The sequence below is a fragment of the Mustelus asterias genome, chromosome 1 (assembly GCF_964213995.1).
Source record: "Mustelus asterias chromosome 1, sMusAst1.hap1.1, whole genome shotgun sequence".
NCBI classification, from domain to species: domain Eukaryota; kingdom Metazoa; phylum Chordata; class Chondrichthyes; order Carcharhiniformes; family Triakidae; genus Mustelus; species Mustelus asterias.
Window position 1 is genome coordinate 82,189,230 of NC_135801.1, and position 22,230 is coordinate 82,211,459.

Below are 22,230 nucleotides of genomic sequence, written 5' to 3' on the forward strand. Positions count from 1 at the left end.
TATCTAGAGAATTTTCCACACTATTGGGTAAATGCCAGCATTGTAGCTGTCCTGAAGCAGCTTGGATATGAACATAGCCAACTCTGGAGCACAAGTCTTCAGTACGATTGCTGGAATGTTGTCAGGGCCAATAGCTTTTGCACATTCCAGATCCTTAGCTGTTTCTTGATTTCACATGGAGTGAATCAAATTGGTTGAAAATTGGCATCTGTGAATCTGGAGACGTTGGGAGGAGGCCAAGATGGATTATTCACTTGGCATTTCTGGCAGACAGTGTTTACAAATTCAGCCTTGCTGAATTTTGCACTGACTTCTGGTTCCCCCATTATTGAGTTGCACCAGTTTGAGTTTGCCACCTCATACCACCCATGTTCATACCTTTTCTATGTAGCATTGCAAGCTGTGTCAAGTTCTTTTGAGCTTTTGCTATGGCACCTCGCCTACAAGGGTTGGAACTACATACAATTAATATCCTTGATAACTTTGCAACCAGCATAGTGATTAATGCTTTTCATTTAATTTGTTTTGGATTGAACCCTCGGCCCTGATGTAGGGAAAGGGGTCTGAAAATTTTACCTAATCTTTTGTCATAATTTCAGCAAGAGACCTACAGAGTCCTCCATGAAGAGGAATAAACAATCATCTCCAGACATTTCTCTTTAAGCAGGAACTTGAGAGCACCCTCATTGAATTTCAGTGCATTGTGTTTTAACCATCTGCTTCATCCTGTCTGTCTGTATTGTATAGGTCTTTGATTTGTTTGAAGGCCCCCTGATTCAAGTGTGAAACCAGTTCCACCTTGTTCTTTTCTTCAGCCTCATTTCATTTAAACTAAAAACGAGCCTAACCCATACAAAATGCAATTTTACAGTTTTGCTTTTCTCTCCATGGGCGATTGTAGGCAAATTCACCAGCCAATTGTGTGTGCTAATTGAGATGAATGAGCAAATAATCTGTTTTTGGTGGTGGTAATGACTCTGCTGAAGGAAGATTGAACCAGAGAACTGGGAGAACTCCAATAACTCAGATCATTTATATCCACCACAACTAATGGATGACATAGAAACCCAGAATCATAGAAACTCTACAGTGTGGAAGGAAGCCATTCGGCCCATCGAGTCTGCACGGACAACAATCCCACCTCGGCCCTATCCCTGTAACCCCACATATTTACCCCGCTAATCCCTCTAACCTACGCATCCCGGGAGACTTGAGGGGCAATTTAGCACGGCCAATGCATCTAACCCGCACATCTTTGGACTGTGGGAGGAAACCGGAGGAAACCCACGCAGGCACGGGGAGAATGTGCAAACTCCACACAGACAGTGACCCAAGCCAGAAATCGATCCCACGTCCTTGGAGCTGTGAGGCAGCAGTGCTAACTGCTGTGCCATCTCAACTAAAAGTTGGCAGCTTCAGCAATGCAACATTCCCTCTCTACTTCACCAAGGTTTAAGCCTAGAATATGTGCCTGGATCTTGAAGCATGGATTGAGCCAAAACCTTCAAATTCAAGAATCTTTCAGATGAGATCATTAACAGAGGTCTCATCTGCCATCCCAGATAGACATAAAAGACCGTATAGTGGGATTTTAAGAAATGCAAGGAAGTCCTGTTAGTGACCTCGCCAACTGATATCAGTCAACCCATATCACTGAATCAGAGTATCTCATTGCTATTTGAGGAGTCTTTGTATGAGTTGGCTGCCGTGTTTTTCTACATTACCACAGTGAAAGCACTTGAGTCATGCTTAATTGGAGAACTTTGGGGCATTCTAAGGATTGTCGAAGGTGTTATGTAAATGGAAAATCCTTTTCTTTCAAATAAAAGGCAGTGCTGCTACAGTAAGCCTATGTAGAAGGTGATTAGAGAAGATGGTGATAAAGGAAGCGGGATATTTATAATCACCAACATGCAGATGCGCACAATTTGGGTGCAGTTGGTATGTGGAAGGGAACATACAGAGCACATGGAGCACTGGGGCTAATTTTATTCTTTGGTTTTCATTTTTATGAGTTTGTTATCCATTGGATAGAAATTGTCTGTTATTTTACTGCAATAACAACAAAGGCATTACTTGGTGTTGGAAAGGATGTGAGATCGGATGATATAAACACTTAATGAGTTCATGCTTCCATTACATAATTGGAAGGTTGAATTTTGTGCTAATGTATTTAATGATCAGATTGGCAATAGGAATTTCTACATACTTGTCACTTTAAAATAAAAAATTGGTTTAATATCAGCAATTCGAAAAAAACAAATCCTGATATGAAACAATGCACTTTTTATTGACGAAAGTTCATTTGTGATTTAGATTATTAATATAGACTTCCCTGGTTTAAGTTGTTTTTGGTCCTACTTATATTCTAGAACACCACCTTCACCAATGCTTCTGGACTTTGTGCCACAACAAGGCTTCGGACTTGAACCTGAGGTTCCCTCTCCCACGCCAGTGGATGAGAAGTTCATTAGTTCCAGTTCAAGATCTGAAATGGAATCTTCAGCCTCGTCAGATAGAATAACCACTTCAGCACCACATCAGGACAGCAAGAACTTTGAAATTGAGGAAGAAGCTGAGTTACAGCCAGTAAATATTAATAATTTTTTTGGCATTATAAACATTTGAAGTAATCACTACAATGGATTAATTTGTGGTTGATTTATTAGTTACCATCTTGTTGTTTGAACAGAGAATGAAAACCTACTACACTTAAAATTTGCTTACTTGTTTAATTTCAGACCTTTTTAATGTGCAAGACAGGTTAGTCTGGTGAGAATTCTTTTATATAATTCACAGGTAGATTTTTTTTCCCCGTGTCAATGATGCTTGCTGTAAAATAATCAGCAATTTTCTTTGCCACAGGAAGCGGAAATGCATGTTACTTTGAAGAAATCAGAAAAGGGGAGTCTGGGATTCACTGTCACAAAAGGGGATGCTAACATTGGTTGCTACATACATGACATAATCCAGGACCCTGCAAAAAGTGATGGAAGACTAAGACCTGGTGACAGGTTGATAACGGTAAGCCCAATCAGAACAGAAGTAATTGCCCAAAATGTGTATTGACATAATAAGTCATAAAGCAAAATACTGTGAATGCTGTAAACCTGAAATAAAATGTAGATAATGCTGGAAATATTTAGCAGATCAGGAGTATCTGTGGAGTGAGAAACAGTTAATGTTTGAGGTTTGGATGTTTCGTCAAAGTACAACATGATATACTTTAACATCAAAAGGCTTCACACGTGGTTACTTGTTGAAGTCAAAATTGTAATCATGACTACCCCTGTTTTGAATTGACTTGGATTCAGAAACTGCATACAAATCAGTAAAATTTGCACATTATACCAAAGGGGAGGGACAGGGGAATCAAAGGAAGCAGCATGGAAAGTAAAGAATGAGACAGAGAGAATATATATATATATATAGGTAAAACAATGCCAGATTAAATTTAATGCTGATGAGAAAGTTATTACGTTTAGAAGGGAAAAGTGGGAGATACATTTACTGCTTGAATGTTCTTGAAATAGCTCAGGAAATAAGTTGAAGATGACAGAGGAGACTTGGTAGATTCCGTTCTCAATGGGCATCATCATTATAGAGCAGCAGTCAACAAAGCCAATAGCCTATTGAGTCATGGGTGAACTAAGATGAGTCAAATAGACACCTAATCTGTAATTATCTTGAATCAAATGGCCTCTCAATGTGTAATTATCTAGTATAAAAGCAGAAAATGCTGAAAAAATCTCAGCAGATCTCGTAATATTTGTGGAGAGATTAACAAAGGTAATATTTCAAGTCCACTATGGCTGTTCGTTGGATATTGGAAATATTGGATTTGAAACGTTGGCTGGGATTTTCCGGTCGTGTGCACCCCAAGACCAGAATTTCCTTCCCGATGTCAACTGACCTTTAAATGGTGCGCCAAATTTTTTGTCCCGCTCGTTACAATTCCCACGGTGGGCAGGACCAGAAAATCTCGCGCCTAATCTCTGGCTGGAATTTTCTGGCCATTCTTGATGGCGGAATCTTCCGCTCATGTTGATGGCCAACCCCTACCGTGGGTTTCTAAGCGGCAGGGAGTTGCATAAAATGAGAAACTCCATTGACAGCAGTGAGACCAGAAGATTCAGCTGCCGGCCAATGGTGGGCTGCCTTCGCCACAACAAATCACATCGTAGGAGGTGCTGAAAACAGACAGCCTGTGTTACTGTCTCCACAGATACTGCGAGACCTGTTGAGCTTTTCCAGCACTTTTTGTTTTTCATCCTTTGTGTTTTGCTTTTTGTTTTATGTAATTATCTTGTGCCCTGGTAAAACAAGTCTCAATGATTGTATTAAGTGACTAGTCCTTTATCTCTCGTCGCAGTTATTTATTTTCTCTGCTCTACAGTGACTGAACTAGCAGTGTTACGTTGCAACATGGATCCAAGTGTTAAATTGTGTATTTTTCATGTAATTTGAAAAGAATGAAAAGCTTAAAGTTTATTTATTAGTGTCACAAGTAGGCTTACATTAACACTGTAATGAAGTTACTGTGAAAATCCCCTATTTGCCACACTCCGGCGCCTGTTCGGATACACTGAGGGGAAATTTAACATGGCCAATACACCTAACCAGCACATTTTTGGTCTGTGGGAGGAAACCGGAGCACCCGGAGGAAACCCACGCAGACACGGGGAGAATGCGTAAACTCCACACAGACAGTGACCCAAGCCGGGAATCAAACCTGGGTCCCTGGCGCTGTGGGGCAGCAGCGCCATCGTGCTCCCCCAACTATTTCGTCAGAGCAAGTCTATACTGGTAAAATGCAACAAAATGCTTCCTAAAAATAACATGTCCAATGTCCAAATCCCACAACCAATATACAGTAGAGTTCCTATACATGGTTAAAATCTGAATGATTAGTGTGTTTATTCTTGGATACCCTATCTGTAAAGTGGCATAGTAGCTTCATCTATTTGGTCAGAGCAAGTCTATACTGGTAAAATGCAATAAAAAACTTCCCAAAAAACACAAATAGACATTTTTATACAGTTTTTAATGTGCTGATAGTGTAAAGTATCTCTAAACTAATTACAGTTTAACAATTAATAGGTACTATGTCTCATATTCTCCTTGTATAACCAAAAGAATTGGATTGCAAATTTGGCTTCATATGAACAAAATCTTTTAGACAAAACAAGTCCAAGCACAAACAGATATACAGTAAGCATGCGAATGGGAGTTTAGTTGGATGACTCATTTATTTGGCAGCTGTGCCTTGCATGATAACAGCTTTAGGTTTTTGCCACTGCTTGTCGTAGGTGAATGGTTTTGACATCACCAGCATGAGCCATACAGAAGCAGTCGACTTTCTTCGATCTATTCCAGATACAGTCACTTTAGTAATTGGACGGATCCTGGAAATACCAGAGTTTCCAGTAATGCCACATATGCTCCCAGATATCGCAATGATGTGCCACGAGCATGAACTAGGTAAAGCTTTTCAAACAATTCTGCTTGTTGCCTTTGCAATAATAGATAAAGACTTGAACGGTGTATATTGTGACCAAACTTAACTAAAATACTCTCATTGTTACTAGGACTCTGTCCTTTCTGTCTCACACTGTAGATTGTTCCTGGAATTGAGCCTATCGTAGGGAATGTGTACAGCTACCTCCTCATATATGCTGTTTTGTCATTTAGAATAGTGCCATAAACCTGACTGTCTCGAGTTAATACTGTTGATTAAGCATAGTATTTCTAAAAAAAAGTGTTAAAATAATAATGATAAAATGACTAAACAAATTTTATTTAGATGAAAGTGCACAACCTATTATGAAAGTTTTGTTATAGGTTCGCCTGTTACAATCATGTTGGATCCAAAATAAAAACCAAGTTAAAGTATTTTTTATATATTTATGGATCATTGAAGTTAGGTTTTCCTGCCAATTTAAATCCTGATGTTTTGTTCAAAGTCTTTTTTTCCTGGCAAAACAAGGGGAAATTGAGCCCTTCTAAGCATAGGCAAAATCAGAGAAATTAGTGAAATGTCAGTTTCTATTTGACATATTGCGAAGAGTCAAGAAAACAGGCAAGAAACTTGGCAAGACTTCAATTGTTCCCCTTGATTGGAGAGAGACTAAGTGGTGTCTATGTTCGAAAAGAGCGGCAAGTCAGAATCAGGGAGTTATGGACTCAGTATTTTAACAGCAATTTGCTTGGAATATGTCAAAGAAAGATTTGTATTTATTTTTCATGACTTTTCACGACTACTGGGTGTTTCAAAGAATTGTACAGCCAGTGAAATACTTCTGGGGTGTAGTCATTGTGGTTTGTGGTAGCCATTTTGTGCACAGCAAGCTCCCACAAACCACAATGTGATATGACCAGCTAATCTATTTTTGTGATGTTAATTGAGGGATAAATATTAGCCAGGGCACTGGGGATAACTACGCTCTGCTTCTTAGAAATAATACCTTGGGGACTTCTATTCCTGATGTGGAGATGCCGGCGTTGGACTGGGGGAAACACAGTAAGAAGTCTCACAACACCAGGTTAAAGTCCAACAGGTTTATTTGGTAGCACAAGCCACTAGTTTTCGGAGCGCTGCCCCTTCATCAGGTGAGTGGGAGTTCTGTTCACAAACAGGGCATATAAAGACACAAACCCAATTTACAAAATAATGGTTGGAATGCGAGTCTTTACAGGTAATCAAGTCTTAAAGGTACAGACAATGTGAGTGGAGAGAGGGTTAAGCACAGGTTAAAGAGATGTGTATTGTCTCCAGCCAGGATAGTTAGTGAGATTTTGCAAGCCCAGGCAAGTCGTGTGGGTTACAGATAGTGTGACATGAACCAAAGATCCCGGTTGAGGCCGTCCTCGCGTGTGCAGAACTTGGCTATCAGTCTCTGCTCAGCGACTCTGCGCTGTCATGTGTCGTGAAGGCCGCCTTGGAGAATGCTTTCCCGAAGATCCGAGGCCGAATGCCCGTGACCGCTGAAGTGTTCCCCAACAGGAAGAGAACACTCTTGCCTGGTGATTGTCGAGCGGTGTTCATTCATCCGTTGTCATAGAGTCTGCATGGTCCCCCCAATGTACCATGCCTCGGAACATCCTTTCCTGCAGCGTATCAGGTAGACAACATTGGCCGAGTTGCAAGTGTATGTACCGTGTATCTGGTGGATGGTGTTCTCACGTGAGATGATGGCATCCGTGTCGATGATCCAGCAAGTCTTGCAGAGGTTGCTGTGGCAGGGTTGTGTGGTGCCGTGGTCACTGTTCTCCTGAAGGCTGGGTAGTTTGCTGCAGACAATGGTCTATTTGAGGTTGTGCGGTTGTTTGAAGGCAAGAAGTGGGGATGGCCTTGGCTTGGCGAGATGTTCGTCTTCATCAATGACATGTTGAAGGCTCCGGAGAAGATGTCATAGCTTCTCCACTCCGGGGAAGTACTGGATGACGAAGAGTACTCTGTCCGTTGTGTCTCGTGTTTGTCTTCTGAGGAGGTTGGTGCGGTTTTTCACTGTGGTGCGTCAGAACTGTCGATCGATGAGTCAATATGGCGCTTGACTCATCGATTGACAGTTCCAACGCACCACAGCGAAAACCCGCACCAACCTCCTCAGAAGACAAACATGTGACACGGCGGACAGAGTACCCTTCGTCGTCCAGCACGTCCCCGGAGTGGAGAAGCTACAACATTTTCTCCGGAGCCTTCAACATGTCATTGATGAAGACAAACCTCATGACAAGGCCATCCCCACACCCCCACTACTTGCCTTCAAACAACCGCACAACCTCAAACAGACCATTGTCCACAGCCTTCAGGAGAACAGTGACCACGATACCACACAACCCTGCCACAGCAACCTCTGCAAGACGTGCCGGATCATTGACATGGATGCCATCATCTTGCGTGAGAACACCATCCACCAGGTACACGGTACATACACTTGCAACTCGGCCAAAGTTGTCTACCTGATATGCTGCAGGAAAGGATATCCCGAGGCATGGTACATTGGGGAAACCATGCAGACGCTATGACAACGGGTGAATGAACACCGCTCGACAATCACCAGGCAAGAGTGTTCTCTTCCTGTTGGGGAACACTTCAGCAGTCACGGGCATTCGGCCTCTGATCTTCGGGTAAGCGTTCTCCAAGGCGGCCCTCACGATAACGCAGAGTCGCTGAGCAGAGACTGATAACCAAGTTCCGTATACATGAGAATGGCCTCAACCGGGATCTTGGGTTCATGTCACACTACCTGTAACCCCCACGACTTGCCTGGGCTTGCAAAATCTCACTAACTGTCCTGTCTGGAGACAATACACATCTCTTTTTAACCTGTGCTTAACGCTCTCTCCACTCACATTGTCTGTACCTTTAAGACTTGATTACCTGTAAAGACTCGCATTCCAACCATTATTTTGTAAATTGGGTTTGTGTCTTTATATGCCCTGTTTGTGAACAGAACTCCCACTCACCTGATGAAGGGGCAGTGTTCCGAATGCTAGTGGCTTGTGCTACCAAGTAAACCTGTTGGACTTTAACCTGGTGTTGTGAGACTTCTTACTGACTTCTATTCCCACATGAGAGGGTAGACAGGGCCTCGGCATAATGATTGATCAGAAAGACAGCCCCTCTGGCAGTGCAGCACTCCCCCCAATATTGCACTGGAGTGTCAGCCTTTGTGTTTATGTTCAGATCCTGAAGTGGAACTTGAACCTGGATGCTTGTGACTCAAAGTAAGAGCCAACTGAGACAGAGCTGACACAGTTGTGTTTTCTGGATCAGTAACTGTTATCTCATCAAATTGATTGAAGTTTTAAAGTGATGGATAATGGAAGCCTGAAAATTCGGCACTGAACCAGCTTTTCAGGTGCAAAACAGGCAGCTATGCATCAAAAATGAAAGGCTTATTACCAGGTGGAAGCACGCTATCTGCCTTATTGGGTCAAACTGCTTCATCAGTATCCTAGGCACAATACCACAACCATAATTCAAATCCCATGCCAAGGCATGAACAGCACACTCTAGCTGTCGAGCTGTCCATGATCCTTAAATTTTATGCCACAGGCTCCTTCCAGACTGCAACAGGTGAAGACTGACATCACACTACTGTCTAGCTAGTTGACAGCCCTGAGAAAGTATCCAGATTTGCAATCCTCTGCTACATGCTCCATAACTTTTTCCTCATGGATAACCAGCCCTTACCACCTCCTGAGCAGCATGAAGAACAGGAACAGCATCAATTACCAGTGAATCTGTCTGATTTCTCAGCGAATAGCTTATTAAAGTGCTTCATTGGCACTGTCTCTCCAATTGCTAATACACCATCAGTTCCACACTCCTTATCGCCACTCTCCATACTATTGCCATCTTCAATCCAGTCCTATGAATCTTGCCTTTATTTCACTGCAAATATAAACACTAATGGTTATACTTGGTGCTTAGATTTGTGGTGAAAATGGGGAAAAAAAACTAATTCATTAAACAACTGGCATGTGTGAGGAGGAGGTGGTGTGGTTAAATATGGTGCATGGTTGGTGGAGATTAGAGGGAAGTGGAGAACAAGATTGAAGAGGTCAGGCAGGAGTCTCCAATCTCATTTGTTCCACCACCACTGCCAGTGAAAACGGAAGAATTTGGCGCTCAGCCAAAATTCCATTTGCTGCAGTGGGACTGGAGAATCCAAGCCCTGGACAAAGTCGGAGATTTTTGGCTGTCAGCAGAAAGTAAGAGCAGTATCCTTAACCTTAATGACTTTGGTGAGGTCAAGGAACCTTTTGTGGCATTTCGACCATGTCCTTGGATCAAAAAGCCTGGCAGTGATCTAGAACATAGAACAGTACAGCACAGAACAGGCCCTTCGACCCACGATGTTGTGCCGAGCTTTATCTGAAACCAAGATCAAGCTATCCCACTCCCTATCATCCCTGGTGTGCTCCATGTGCCTATCCAATAACCGCTTAAATGTTCCTAAAGTGTCTGTCTCCACTATCACTGCAGGCAGTCCATTCCACACCCCAACCACACTCTGCGTAAAGAACCTACCTCTGATATCCTTCCTATATCTCCCACCATGAACCCTATAGTTATGCCCCCTTGTAATAGCTCCATCCACCCGAGGAAATAGTCTTTGAACGTTCACTCTATCTATCCCCTTCAACATTTTATAAACCTCTATTAAGTCTCCCCTCAGCCTCCTCCGCTCCAGAGAGAACAATCTCCTCCGTGATTTGTTCCCACTGATCAGGGAAGTTGATCAGGATGTTGTCTACCTGGATTTCAGCAAGGCCTTTGACAAGGTCCCTCATTGGAGGTTAGTTAGGAAGGTTCAGTCGCTAGGTATACATGGAGAGATAGTAAATTGGATTAGACACTGGCTCAATGGAAGAAGCCAGAGAGTGGTTGTGGAGGATTTGATGGGCCGAATGGCCTCTTTCTGTACTGTAGGGTTTCTATGATTTCTATTTCTATGATTGCTTCTCTGAGTGGAGGCCTGTGACTAGTGGTGTGCCGCAGGGATCGGTGCTGGGTCCATTGTTTGTCATCTATATCAATGATCTGGATGATAATGTGGTAAATTGGATCAGCAAGTTTGCTGATGATACAAAGATTGGAGGTGTAGTGGACAGTGAGGAAGGTTTTCAAAGCTTGCAGAGGGATTTGGACCAACTAGAAAAATGGGCTGAAAAATGGCAAATGGAATTTAACGCAGACAAGTGTGAGATATTGCACTTTGGAAGGACAAACCAAAGTAGAACGTACAGGGTAAATGGTAGGACTCTGAGGAGTGCAGTTGAACAGAGGGATCTGGGAATACAGGTACAGAATTCCCTAAAAGTGACATCACAGGTGGATAGGGTCGTAAAGAGTGCCTTTGGCACATTGGCCTTTATAAATCGGAGTATCGAGTATAAAAGTTGGAGTGTTATGGTAAGGTTATATAAGGCATTGGTGAGGCCGAATTTGGAGTATTGTGTACAGTTTTGGTCACCTAGTTACAGGAAGGGTGTAAATAAGGTTGAAAGAGTGCAGAGAAGGTTCACAAGGATGTTGCCGGGACTTGCGAAGCTGAGTTACAGAGAGAGATTGAATAGGCTGGGACTTTATTCCCTGGAGCGTAGAAGATTGAGGGGAGATTTGATAGAGGTGTATAAGATTTTGATGGGTATAGATAGAGTGAATGCAAGCAGGCTTTTCCGCTGAGGCTAGGGGAGAAAAAAAACCAGAGGGCATGGGTTAAGGGTGAAAGGAGAAAAGTTTAAAGGGAATATTAGGAGGGGGGGCTTCTTCATGCAGAGAGTGGTTGGAGTGTGGAATGAGCTGCCGATAAAGTGGTAAATTCACTTTTAACATTTAAGAAAATCTTGGACGGGTTCATGGATGAGAGGAGTGTGGAGGGATATGGTCCAAGTGCAGGTCAGTGGGACTAGGCAAAAAATGGTTCGGCACAGACAAGAAGGGCCAAAAGGCCTGTTTCTGAGCTGTAATTTTCTATGGTTCTAAGTGTTTCCCAGAGGGTTTTTTGTTCTTGCTGAGAGGAGGATTCCCCTTTATTCTCACCGCCTCTATCAAGTGCTCCAAAGCTGCATTGGAAAAGCTGGGTGGTGCCCTGTTCGTGCTTCTACAAACCATTTCAGTTTTCAGAAGCTTTCCCTGTTGTTTGTAGTCAAAATGCATTTCCACTTTGAGGTGTTGGCTGCTGTTCAGCAGCATCAACGATCATGTGCCAAGCACGTAACATAAATGGGGTCAGTTTGATTTCAAGTGGAGTAAGAATTGAGGGTGGGGGGTGTAAAGTTTACTGCCGCCCATCTTCTACTATTGCACATCAGTCAAAATAACCCCACATTTTAAAATATGTTCACAATTTATTAACTTAAAACATGTAGTCTACATAACATAGACTATCATAGTTTAGAAAGGATTGTATAATTAACTATTTACCAGCATTTGAGTGTGTAACTAAATACCACTGTTGTTTTTGTACAGGTCTGTCTGTGGCAGGAGGCAGTGATACTGTTTACCAGGCAATTTACATAAGTGGAATTACCCCAGGTTCAGCTGCTGATTTGGAAGGAAGTTTGCAACCACTGGACATTATCCATCATATAAATGGCATTAGCACACAGGGAATGACAACAGATGAGGCAAGGAAAACTCTTCAAAATGCAGGTCCTGCCATCACCTTAAAAGTTACAAGGTACCGTGAGACTATTTACATAGTATGATGAGTCCTCTTGTCCCACAGAGTAACATTGCAAAATGTAGAGTAATAAATTCACAGCTCTTCTTTGTTCTTTTAGTTCTGGTAGGAATTGTACACCATAACCACATTTAACTCTTGTACATTACTTTTTATATCTATTAACCTATTTCAAAAATTTTGCAGTGCATATTGTGTTCAATGTCCGAGACTACTTGTAACGTTTTCCTGTTTCACCTATTTTCTATCTGCTATTGTGATTAATAATAAAACCTATTTACTTATTTCTGATCATCAAGATAGATGGCGCCTATGCTTCTGTCCATTTCTGTTATAACAGCTGTATCTGCAAAAGGGGTAATAGTGTCCTCTACCTTGGAGCTCCTAAAGTTGGACCACAGCTCCTGCTTCCTCATTGCTGCCTTCTACTTCTTCCACACACTGACCCTCATCCCTAACCCCCTTCCACCTATACCCCTCCACTATGTCATGGCTGCCTTCATCCTAAGCTCAGGAAACTTACAGAACAAGGAATTTATTGAACAGAAGGAAACATTTGGCCCATTGTGTCACTGCTCGTGCAGTCTAAAACTAATCCTTCCTCTGCTATCCCATCATTGTGCATCTTCCAAATGATACATTGCACTCGTTTTCTGTAAATCTAAAGAAAATTTATATAAACTCTCTTAATTTGACATTTAATAACTGATGAGGAACATAAATTCTGAATCTCTTGAACAGTTCAGTTAGAGTGTTTATTGAATACTTGTTAGATATTCACATGTGGCTTTGTGTTGCAGGGCTTGTCCTTCTCACCAGTCTGAAATCTACAGTGTTAGTTACACCTATTTTCCCAAAGGTAGGGGAGTCTAAAACTAGAGGGCATAGGTTTAAGGTGAGAGGGGAGAGATACAAAAATGTGTCCAGAGGGGCAATTTTTTCACACACAGGGTGGTAAGTGTCTGGAACAAGCTGCCAGAGGTAGTAGTAGAGGCGGGTACAATTCTGTCTTTTAAAAAGCATTTAGACAGTTACTTGGGTAAGATGGGAATAGAGGGATATGAGCCAAATGCGGGCAATTGGGATTAGCTTAGGGGTTTAAAAAGAAAGGGCGGCATGGACAAGTTGGGCCAAAGGGCCTGTTTCCATGCTGTAAACCTCTATAACTCTATTTCCAAAGACAATTTCTATGTTCTAATGAGGATGGCAATTTGTAACAAAATGCTAATTACCTAAATTAATTAGCTTTGATATTTGTTGCAACGCAAATAAAAGCCAGATGAGATGTATCATAAGTGGCTGAATCATTATCCTCCATTTTACATTATTACCGAAAGTCAAAATTATCCACAGATGCTTTTCCGCTAAATTGATCAAAGAATTATGTAATTGCCCTCCCCTGCCACCACCACCACCCCGAAATCAACATTGGTCAACACTCTCGCTGTCATCTAGGAGAGGCTAAAGATAAGGTTGATGGTGCATGAAGATAACTGTGTTGGGATTGGCAAGTTTGCGGGATCGATTGGTCTTTGTTCACTTTTTTTGTATGCATGTGTTTTCACTGCATGCCTGTTTTCCACAGTGGTTATAGATGTTCTCAGAAATGATAGAAATGTGAGTGATGATAGATTTTGAAGATGTCAGTTTCCATAATTGTGCCTCCTAAATTTTAACAATTTTGTGAAGAGGTTAAGATATCTGCCCAGAATAAAATGTTCTACTGGTATCAAATTTATGAAAAGTAAATTTGTGGCAGAAAATTTGTTGGGACAGCATGGTAGCATAGTGGTTAGCACTGCTGCCTCACAGTGCCAGGGACTTGGATTCAATTCCGGTCTCAGGTGACTGTCTCTGTGGGGTTTGCACGTTCTCCCTGTGTCTGCATGAGTTTCTTCCGGGTGCTCCGGTTTCCTCCCACACTCCAAAGATGTGCGGGTTAGGTTGATTGGCCATGCTAAATTGCCCCTTAGTATCATGGGGGTTAGTAGGGTAAATACGTGGGGTTACGGAGATAGGGCCTGGGTGGGATTGTTGTTGGTGCAGGCTCGAATGGCCTCCTTCTGTACTGTAGGGATTCTATGAAGTACATTTGTTTTGGCGAATACAGAATAAATGTATTTTTTGTGGTGCCATGTTAGATGTAACTTTACACAATACAACAAAAAATTAAATTGAATAGTTGTGTTCTTAAATGTTTTTAAATGTAGTGACACAGGCACGAGATAAAGATTTCCTTTGAATAATTTTCTCCAAAGTATTTGCTCCATTTAATTTTAGGTATTTGCTTTTTTTTATTTTGCAGAGATGGAGAGCCTGTATTTGCAAAAGTAATGGAGTCTTCCATTCAGTGCAATGACAAATGTATGAAACTTAATGAATCTGTTGAAATTAATGGTAAGCTTTTTAATGAAATAACTTTAAACTATGGATTTTTTTTTTTCAAGCTCCAAGTTTGTTTTCGATTGTGGATTGATTTAAAATCGCACTGAGCTGCTTATCAAGTATAGAAGGGCACAGAGAATTTTTGCAAAGAGTAATCTCATTTCCGATTCAAGCTGTTTAAAATAAACTTGAATGTCAGTGAATAGTTTTATTCACTTGTAGGCAGAAGATACTCTTTCAATATATCAGTCTGTACAGTATGATCATCAAGTACCTGTGGTCATACGGAGTTCCATCAAGTCTACAACACAGAAACGGGCCATTCAGCCCAACTGGCCTGTGACACTGGTTATGCACTACATGGACACCTCGACATCTAACCCTATCAGCACAATCGTTCTGTTCCTTTTCTCTCCATGTGCCTGTCCAGCTTCCTGTTGAGTTCATCTATGCTTTTTATGTATTCACTCATTTGATGTGAGCATCAAAGAGAAGGCTGCCATTTATTGCCCATCCCAAATTGCTCTTGAGAATGTGGTGATGAACCACCTTCTTAAAACCGTTGCAGTCCATCTGATGCAGGTACAGCCACAGTGCTGTTTGGAAGGGAGTAGCAGGTTTTCGACCCAACGACAGTGAAGAGACAGCGATATCGTTCCAACCCAATTCAGGATGGTGTGTGGCTTGGAGGGAATTTGCCAGTGTTGGTGCTCCCATGCCTCTGCTGCCCTCCTTCTAGGTTCTCGAAGTCTTAAGTTTGGAAGAGACCTTGGTGAGCTGCTGCAGTGCTTTTTAAGAATGACGCTCATTGTTTCTTCCATGTGCCGATGGTGAAGGGAGTGAACGTTTCAAGATGGCGGATGCAGAGCCAATCAAATGGACTGCATGTCCTGGATGGTTATCATCATTGCTCAAAATAGTATCCCACCTTAAACCCGTACATGTAATATATTCCCTACATTTTGACCATGTGTTTCCCAACTGTTTATTCCTGATTGGTATTATGCAAGGCCAATAAACATTGTTTAGGTGGTGTTGGCTACAAGATGAATTTTGACAACTTTGAGCAATGCTTTGAGACCTTTTACATCAGACCAAAAGTTATACAGGATATTGGTTTAACATCCCAAGAGAAAGACAGCACCTTTGTTAAAGGCATGCTGCATTGAATTATTGACCTGTATTAGATGCTTGAACCTTAGAAACCTGGAACAACTTCTTCCAAAGAAGAGTCATACTGGACTCAAAATGTTAACTCTGTTGCTCTCTCTACAGATGCTGCCAGACTTGCTCAGTTTTCCAGCACTTCCTGTTTCTATTTGGTGACTCCAGTATGTTGCTTTATCCAGTGCTTATTCAGATTCAAATTCCAGATCCACTGAAGCTAATTCAAAAGAATAAATTTGTCCAGATGCTTGTACTGTATCAATTGAAGTTTTCCTTTTATTGATATAAAGTTGTGAATCTGATTTCAGTTCAGTGTCTAATTATCACTTTTTCTACAGGAGATTTGTATGGAAACAGGCAAAGTGAATGTGATCCAGTATCTGATATAAAGGTATCAGAAGTAAGAATATATCTTATCACAATATACATTAAAGAAAAATCATTTTTGTAAAAATTAATGATTATGAAGTACAAATTATTACTTTGTTTGATCAACACAAAATTATTTGTTGATACTTGAGCTTTTTATGGATTCTTTTGCTGTGGAACTTATAGTTCCTGTGAATATTACATCCAGTATAAACATAGACCGGGTATATTCATGTGAGATTGGGCTGAAATGTGTTTTCTTAAAATTAAGAATTTGAGACACTAATTGCACTTGAAACCTCTGAGATCTTAGGAAGTATTTTGTGCAATGACAAGTGCTGGGGGGCATCAAAACTCAACAAATGGAAATGAAAAAGAATTGACATTTTATAGAATCTTATTACATCTCAGAAATATTCTAAAGTATTTCACATACAGTTAGTTCTTTTAAAATGCAGTCAGTGTTGCATAGAGAAATTCAGTGCCTTTATTTCTCTCTCTCTCCATAGAATCGTGTGATGCACTTTGATTTACAGAAACCTATCTCAGGAGGGTTAGGGTTCTCTTTAGTAGGTGGCGAGAGTGGTGTTTTTGTTAAGAGTGTTCATCCTGGTGGTGCAGCTGCAGTGGATGGAAGGCTGCAAGTTGGTGACCGATTACTTCAGGCAAGTTAACTTTCTAGAATCATAGAATATTAGAGTGCAAAAATAATATCCACCATCTGGCCTGTTTTTCTCCACAAGTTTAATTGGACTCTCCTACTTTCGTCCTGTATGATTAATATTTCCCTTTGTTAAGCAGCCATCAAATTTCCTTTTAAACAAACTATGAACATTGTTTCAGGTAAGTTTATGGCAGAGAATTCTATGTTTTAACAATCCCGTGTCTAAAGATTTTAATTTAAGTGCCTCTGCCTTGTAAACATCCAAAGACTCAGCTTTCATTGCCTTTTGAGGAAGAGGGTTCCGAAGGCACACTACCCTCAGTTTTTATTTTCCTCATCTCTTGTCTTAAATGGGCAACCCCTTATTTTTGAACAGTAACCTCTAGTTCTGCATCCTACCCCAAGAGAAAATATTCTCTCCACATCCACCCTGTCAGGACCCCTCAGGATCTTTTATGTTTCGATCAAGTTGCTTCTGGATACAAGCCTAGCATGTCCCATCTTTCCCCATAAGACAAACCTGTCCATTCCTGCCATTAATTTCTGCTTCTATTGTATTTGCATCCTTCCTTAAATAAGGAGACCAATACTGTACACAGTACTGCAGATTTGGTCTACCAATATTCTGTACAACTAAAGCATAACCCCTCTACTTTAAATTCAATTCCCCTCGCAAAAAACAATAACATTCTATTAGCTTTCCTAATTATTTACTGTACTTGCATACTAACCTTTAGTGATTCATGCATTAGGACACCCAGATCCCTCTGATTCTGTGTTCTGCAATCTCTCACAATTTAGATAATATGCTTTTTTATTGTTCCAAAATGGACAATTTCACATTTTTCCACATTATGCTCCATTTGCCAAAGCTTTGGCCACTAGCTTAACCTATCTCTCTCCCTTTGTTATGTCCTCTTCACTTATAATCACATTCACCAATGGAAATAATAAATTGTGATTTCCAATATCAAGGAGAAGGACATGACGGATGTTGAGGTCAGAGATAGTTGTATGAATGCTCTAGGGAATGTTAATATATCAAAGGAGGAAGTGTTGGGTATCCTAAATTGCATTAAGGTAGACACGTCCCCGGGACCGGATGGGATCTATCCCAGGTTACTGTGAGAGGCAAGGGGAGAAATAGCTGGGGCCTTTACAGATATCTTCTCATCCTTTTTGACCATAGGCAAGGTTCCAGGGGACTGGAGAATAGCCAATGTTGCTCCCTTGTTTAAGAAAGGAAGCAGGGATAATCCAGGAAATTGTAGACCGGTGAGCCTGACATCAGTGGTGGGGAAGCTTTTGGAGAAAATACTGAGGGACAGAATATATGCACATTTGGAAGAAAATGGACTAGTTAGTGACGGGCAGCATCGTTTTGTACAGAGATGGTCATGTCTCATCAACTTGATTGAGCTTTTTGAAGAAGTGACAAAGATAATTGATGAGGGAAGGGTTGTGGATGTAGTTTATATGGACTTTAGTAATGCATTTGACAAGCTCCCACATAGCAGGCTGGTACTAAAATCACATGGGATTCAGGGTGGGCTGTGCTTTGCTTTTCCCACCCAAGCTGACACTTGGGAAAAAATTGGAAAGTTCCACCCAAGATCCTAGTGTACGCACATTGCGGCATTTCCATTGCTCTTATTGTCCCCCTTCGAATAGAATTGACCAAGACTGTACATAATGCTCCAACTGTGACATAATAAACATGTTTTACAAGGTCAGCAATATCTGTTTGGTTTCTGTATTTTATGGAACTAGCTGCAAAATCAGGGATCGAGATATTTTTGCTTTGTGACTTTCTCAGATTGCTTACCCAAATATTAAAGACTAACTGGTTAACTATAGCTGACCAAGCGACTACCTACAATATATTGGCTTATTGCTTGGGTTTTTGTAGAAGATTGTCAGATTTGGTACCCACATTTCCCAGGCACAGGTTCATTTCTGCAGAATTTTGGAAAATTAATTGTCAGATGCTCTGCTATTTTCTACCAAAGCTTTCCTCAGTGTCCTGGAAGAAAGCATTCAACTCCTAGAGGGCGATCTTACCATTGTGCTCTGCCGGCCGATGGGTGGGGTGAGCCAGTAAGATCGCAAGAGAGCAAAGAAATCAGGCTCATGTCTGATTTCTCACCTCACTCGATCTTACTGGCACCAGATATTCAACGCGATCAGCTTCGTGTCCATTTCTGGCATGAGGCTGAATACATTTTAAATGTATTTTAATCTTATTTTACATGGAATTAATGATGTTATCGCCTGGGCTCACTTGCCCGTGTGACCTTGCAGGGAGAGGTACTCTCTGGTGAGGATCACAGCTGGTCCTCAGGGACAGGGACCAGTCGTGATAGCCTCACCAGTAGAACCAGAGGCCATTGAGGCACCCCTGCGTAGGTCAGGGGCAAGCGGGGTGTCCTTTGGGCAGTGCCAGCCTGGCACCTTGACAGTGATCACTGGGCACACCGGCACTGCCCACTGAGCACCAGGCAGTGCCTTGGGGGTGGGACCTACTGGGGGCAGGGCAGGGCCAGACCAGCATTGGCTGATTGGCGGGGGGGGGGATGCAGATGCTGCGCACTCTGCATTGGGATTGGTGGGGGGAGGGAGGAGTGACCCACTGCCATTCTGCATTGGGATTGGTATGGGGAGGGAGGGGGACCTGCTGCCACTCAGCATTGGGATCAGTGGGGGAGAGAGGGGGATGTCCATGGGGGGGGGGGGGGGAGAGAAGAGAGGGAGGAATGATATCGGTCCGGACGGGTGGGGGGTGGATGGGTCGTGGTAGTCTGGATGGTGGTGGACGGGGAGGGGGGTTGCTGTGCTTTTGGGCTGGGAGGCTGGTTGAGAGTGGCAGAGGCTGAGTGACAGGTCTCAGCTGCTCGAGACCTGTGCGTGCACAATGGTGCCCTCTGCTGCTCTCAGCCAGCATTCAGGCACCCCTCTCTTTACTGGCGAGAAACCGTTTCTGCTGTTGTTTCATGCACTGAGTGGATATGATAACAGATTTGAACTTGTCCGAAAAGCAGAACTGAAACTCTTCCATTCCTACCCCCCCACCGGTCCTGGATTTAGAACTTCTGTGACCTTTTTCGTACCTTGAATTGAACTTATTTCTTGCATAATTTCTTTGTGATCTGGTCTCTGATCTGGCAGTTCACTCTTCTCCATTAGTTTTATTATTCCAAATATTCTCTTTCAAAGCTGTAGCAAGGTGCTGAGTTAGTCCTTCTGCTATGTTCGTGCTCACCAATGTAAGTTTGCTACCTTTATCTCCAGTTGTCCTAACCCTTGAATTTTTTTTTACTTTTAAGGTATCTTTAGAATGCTTTCTTATTACCCTTTGTCTTTGGCTAATTTTTTCTTGTGCTTCCTCTTCGTTTTTCTAATTTATATACTACCCTTTTCTGCTGCTGTTTATTACCTGTCCTGTAAATACTAAATAATTTATTTTAGTTTGACATTGAATCTAATTTCCTCTTTTATCCATGAAACTCTAGCCTCCGACAGACTTTGTTGTTGCTGGCATGCACTTCCGGTTTAATTATTTACTTTTGCTAATTTGTGGTTCTATTGTCAATTTTCTTTCATTTAATCTAGAAAAGGTCACTTTTTCTGTCATTATATATTGACTCCTTTATTCTTGAACTGGGCATAATTTATATTGTTGTTAGAACATCCCAAATGTTCCTGTATTTTTAGGTCACCTACATGCTCATTATTCCTGTGCAGCAACATTTTGAGATAAATATAAGTTACAATTTCTATGATTGATAATAGTGGCTTCTCTTCCATGCAGTTCATTGTGATGAATGTTCCTATCACCCCACCCCCCCACCACTCTCTATTCATATTCCACAAGAAATACATTTCTTGTTTTTTGATTTTCAGCTTCTATTTTTGAGTGCTAGATATAATTAATTTGCATTCACCTTCAGCTAGGTGGTAGTGACTACAGTTCATAGTGAGATGGGGATGGGGGGAAATGAGGTTGGGTCCCAATTTATGATGTGGCATAATCAAGTGTTGGGGGCAACAGTGTGGTGCAAAGTAGGTAGTGGGGAATATTTTTCCAATTATCTGGGGTTGGTGTAAGGGTGGCAGATTGGAGTTGAGGCTCTAGACTCTCACTAAGATTCACAGTGAGTTATAGGAGAGATAGTTAGCTGGTGAATGAAGAGGGTGTCCGTTGACTTGGGTTGAGAGAAGGGGGAAAGTGATGGAGATACAATTGGGTCGGAAAAAGACAAGGTATTAGGATAGTTGCAAGGAGTAGAGAAACTAGTGTAGGATCAAATGCGACTGCTTTGTTATGATCTGATTAGCTCTTCATAACCAATAATGCCACATGCTTCCCACCAATTGGGTTAAACTAAGTAGATTTATCAGACAGGCACAACTTTTTAATAATCCAAATAGGTCACTATTAGTTATGCAACCCTTTTAATTCAAATATATGAGTATTAACAACTTAATTGCTTTAAGACAGGGCCTATGTCAGTAGTTCTACACGCCAGTTTAGGATAAGAAGGTGAAATGATTGACATCGAATCACTTAAATTTTGTGTTTTGTTGATGAAGTTGATTATGACATTCTGTTCTGATTATGACATTAACTCCATTTCCCTGCCTTTCTCCCCACAATCCTTAAATCCCTTATAGATCAAAAATCTACCTGTTGGTCTTAACAATGTCCTGTATAGTTGCAGCAGGATTTCCCTGCTTTCGTACTCCATCCCCTTGCAATAAAGGCCAAACTATTTTACCCAATCTATTTGTGAAGAGATAGAAATCAATTCATTCTTTTTCTGAGCTGGCAGTTTGTAATAGAAAATGATTTGTTTAATTAGTTGCTTTTAATAATACTGTCACATTCACAGAGTCACATACATCACAATTTTTTCAACTTTACCTCTTGTACAAACTGTCCTCGGATGGTGATGGCTAGCACGAGGGGACATAGCTTTAAATTGAGGGGTGAGAGATATAGGACAGATGTTAGAGGTAGGTTCTTTACTCAGAGAGTAGTAAGGGCGTGGAATGCCCTGCCTGCAGCAGTAGTGGACTCGTCAACATTAAGAGCATTTAAATGGTTATTGGATAAACATATGGATGATATTGGAATAGTGTAGATTAGAGGGGCTTTAGATTGGTTCCACTGGTCGGCGCAACATCGAGGGCCGAAGGGCCTGTACTGCGCTGTAGTGTTCTATGTTCTATGTAACCATTATCAATATTCTTTAATCACAGGTAAATGGGGAATGTGTAGTTGGAGTCTCCCACACAAAAGCAGTGACAACAATCCGCAGAGCGAAAGGATTGGTGAATTTAACTGTCTCCAGAACTAAATCCTCCAGCAAAGTGAGAAGGACAAATAAAGATGCTGATGCCAAGATTTCTTTCTCCAAAATGCAGTGTGATGCAGGTATGAGTAAAACC

At 41.6% G+C, this 22,230-nt stretch overlaps 1 protein-coding gene across 3 annotated transcripts in view; it reads left to right on the forward strand.

Annotated features, from left to right (window-relative positions):
- Positions 1-22,230, forward strand: part of ptpn13 (protein tyrosine phosphatase non-receptor type 13) — a 256,822-nt gene that overhangs the window by 203,338 nt on the left and 31,254 nt on the right. For all 3 annotated transcript variants that reach the window (XM_078214036.1, XM_078214044.1, XM_078214053.1), the window contains 8 exons: positions 2,373-2,589; positions 2,866-3,024; positions 5,310-5,481; positions 11,984-12,194; positions 14,503-14,594; positions 16,088-16,149; positions 16,628-16,783; positions 22,042-22,216. In XM_078214036.1, coding sequence (XP_078070162.1) covers positions 2,373-2,589; positions 2,866-3,024; positions 5,310-5,481; positions 11,984-12,194; positions 14,503-14,594; positions 16,088-16,149; positions 16,628-16,783; positions 22,042-22,216 — 1,244 coding nt within the window. The remainder of the gene's footprint in view (positions 1-2,372; positions 2,590-2,865; positions 3,025-5,309; positions 5,482-11,983; positions 12,195-14,502; positions 14,595-16,087; positions 16,150-16,627; positions 16,784-22,041; positions 22,217-22,230) is intronic.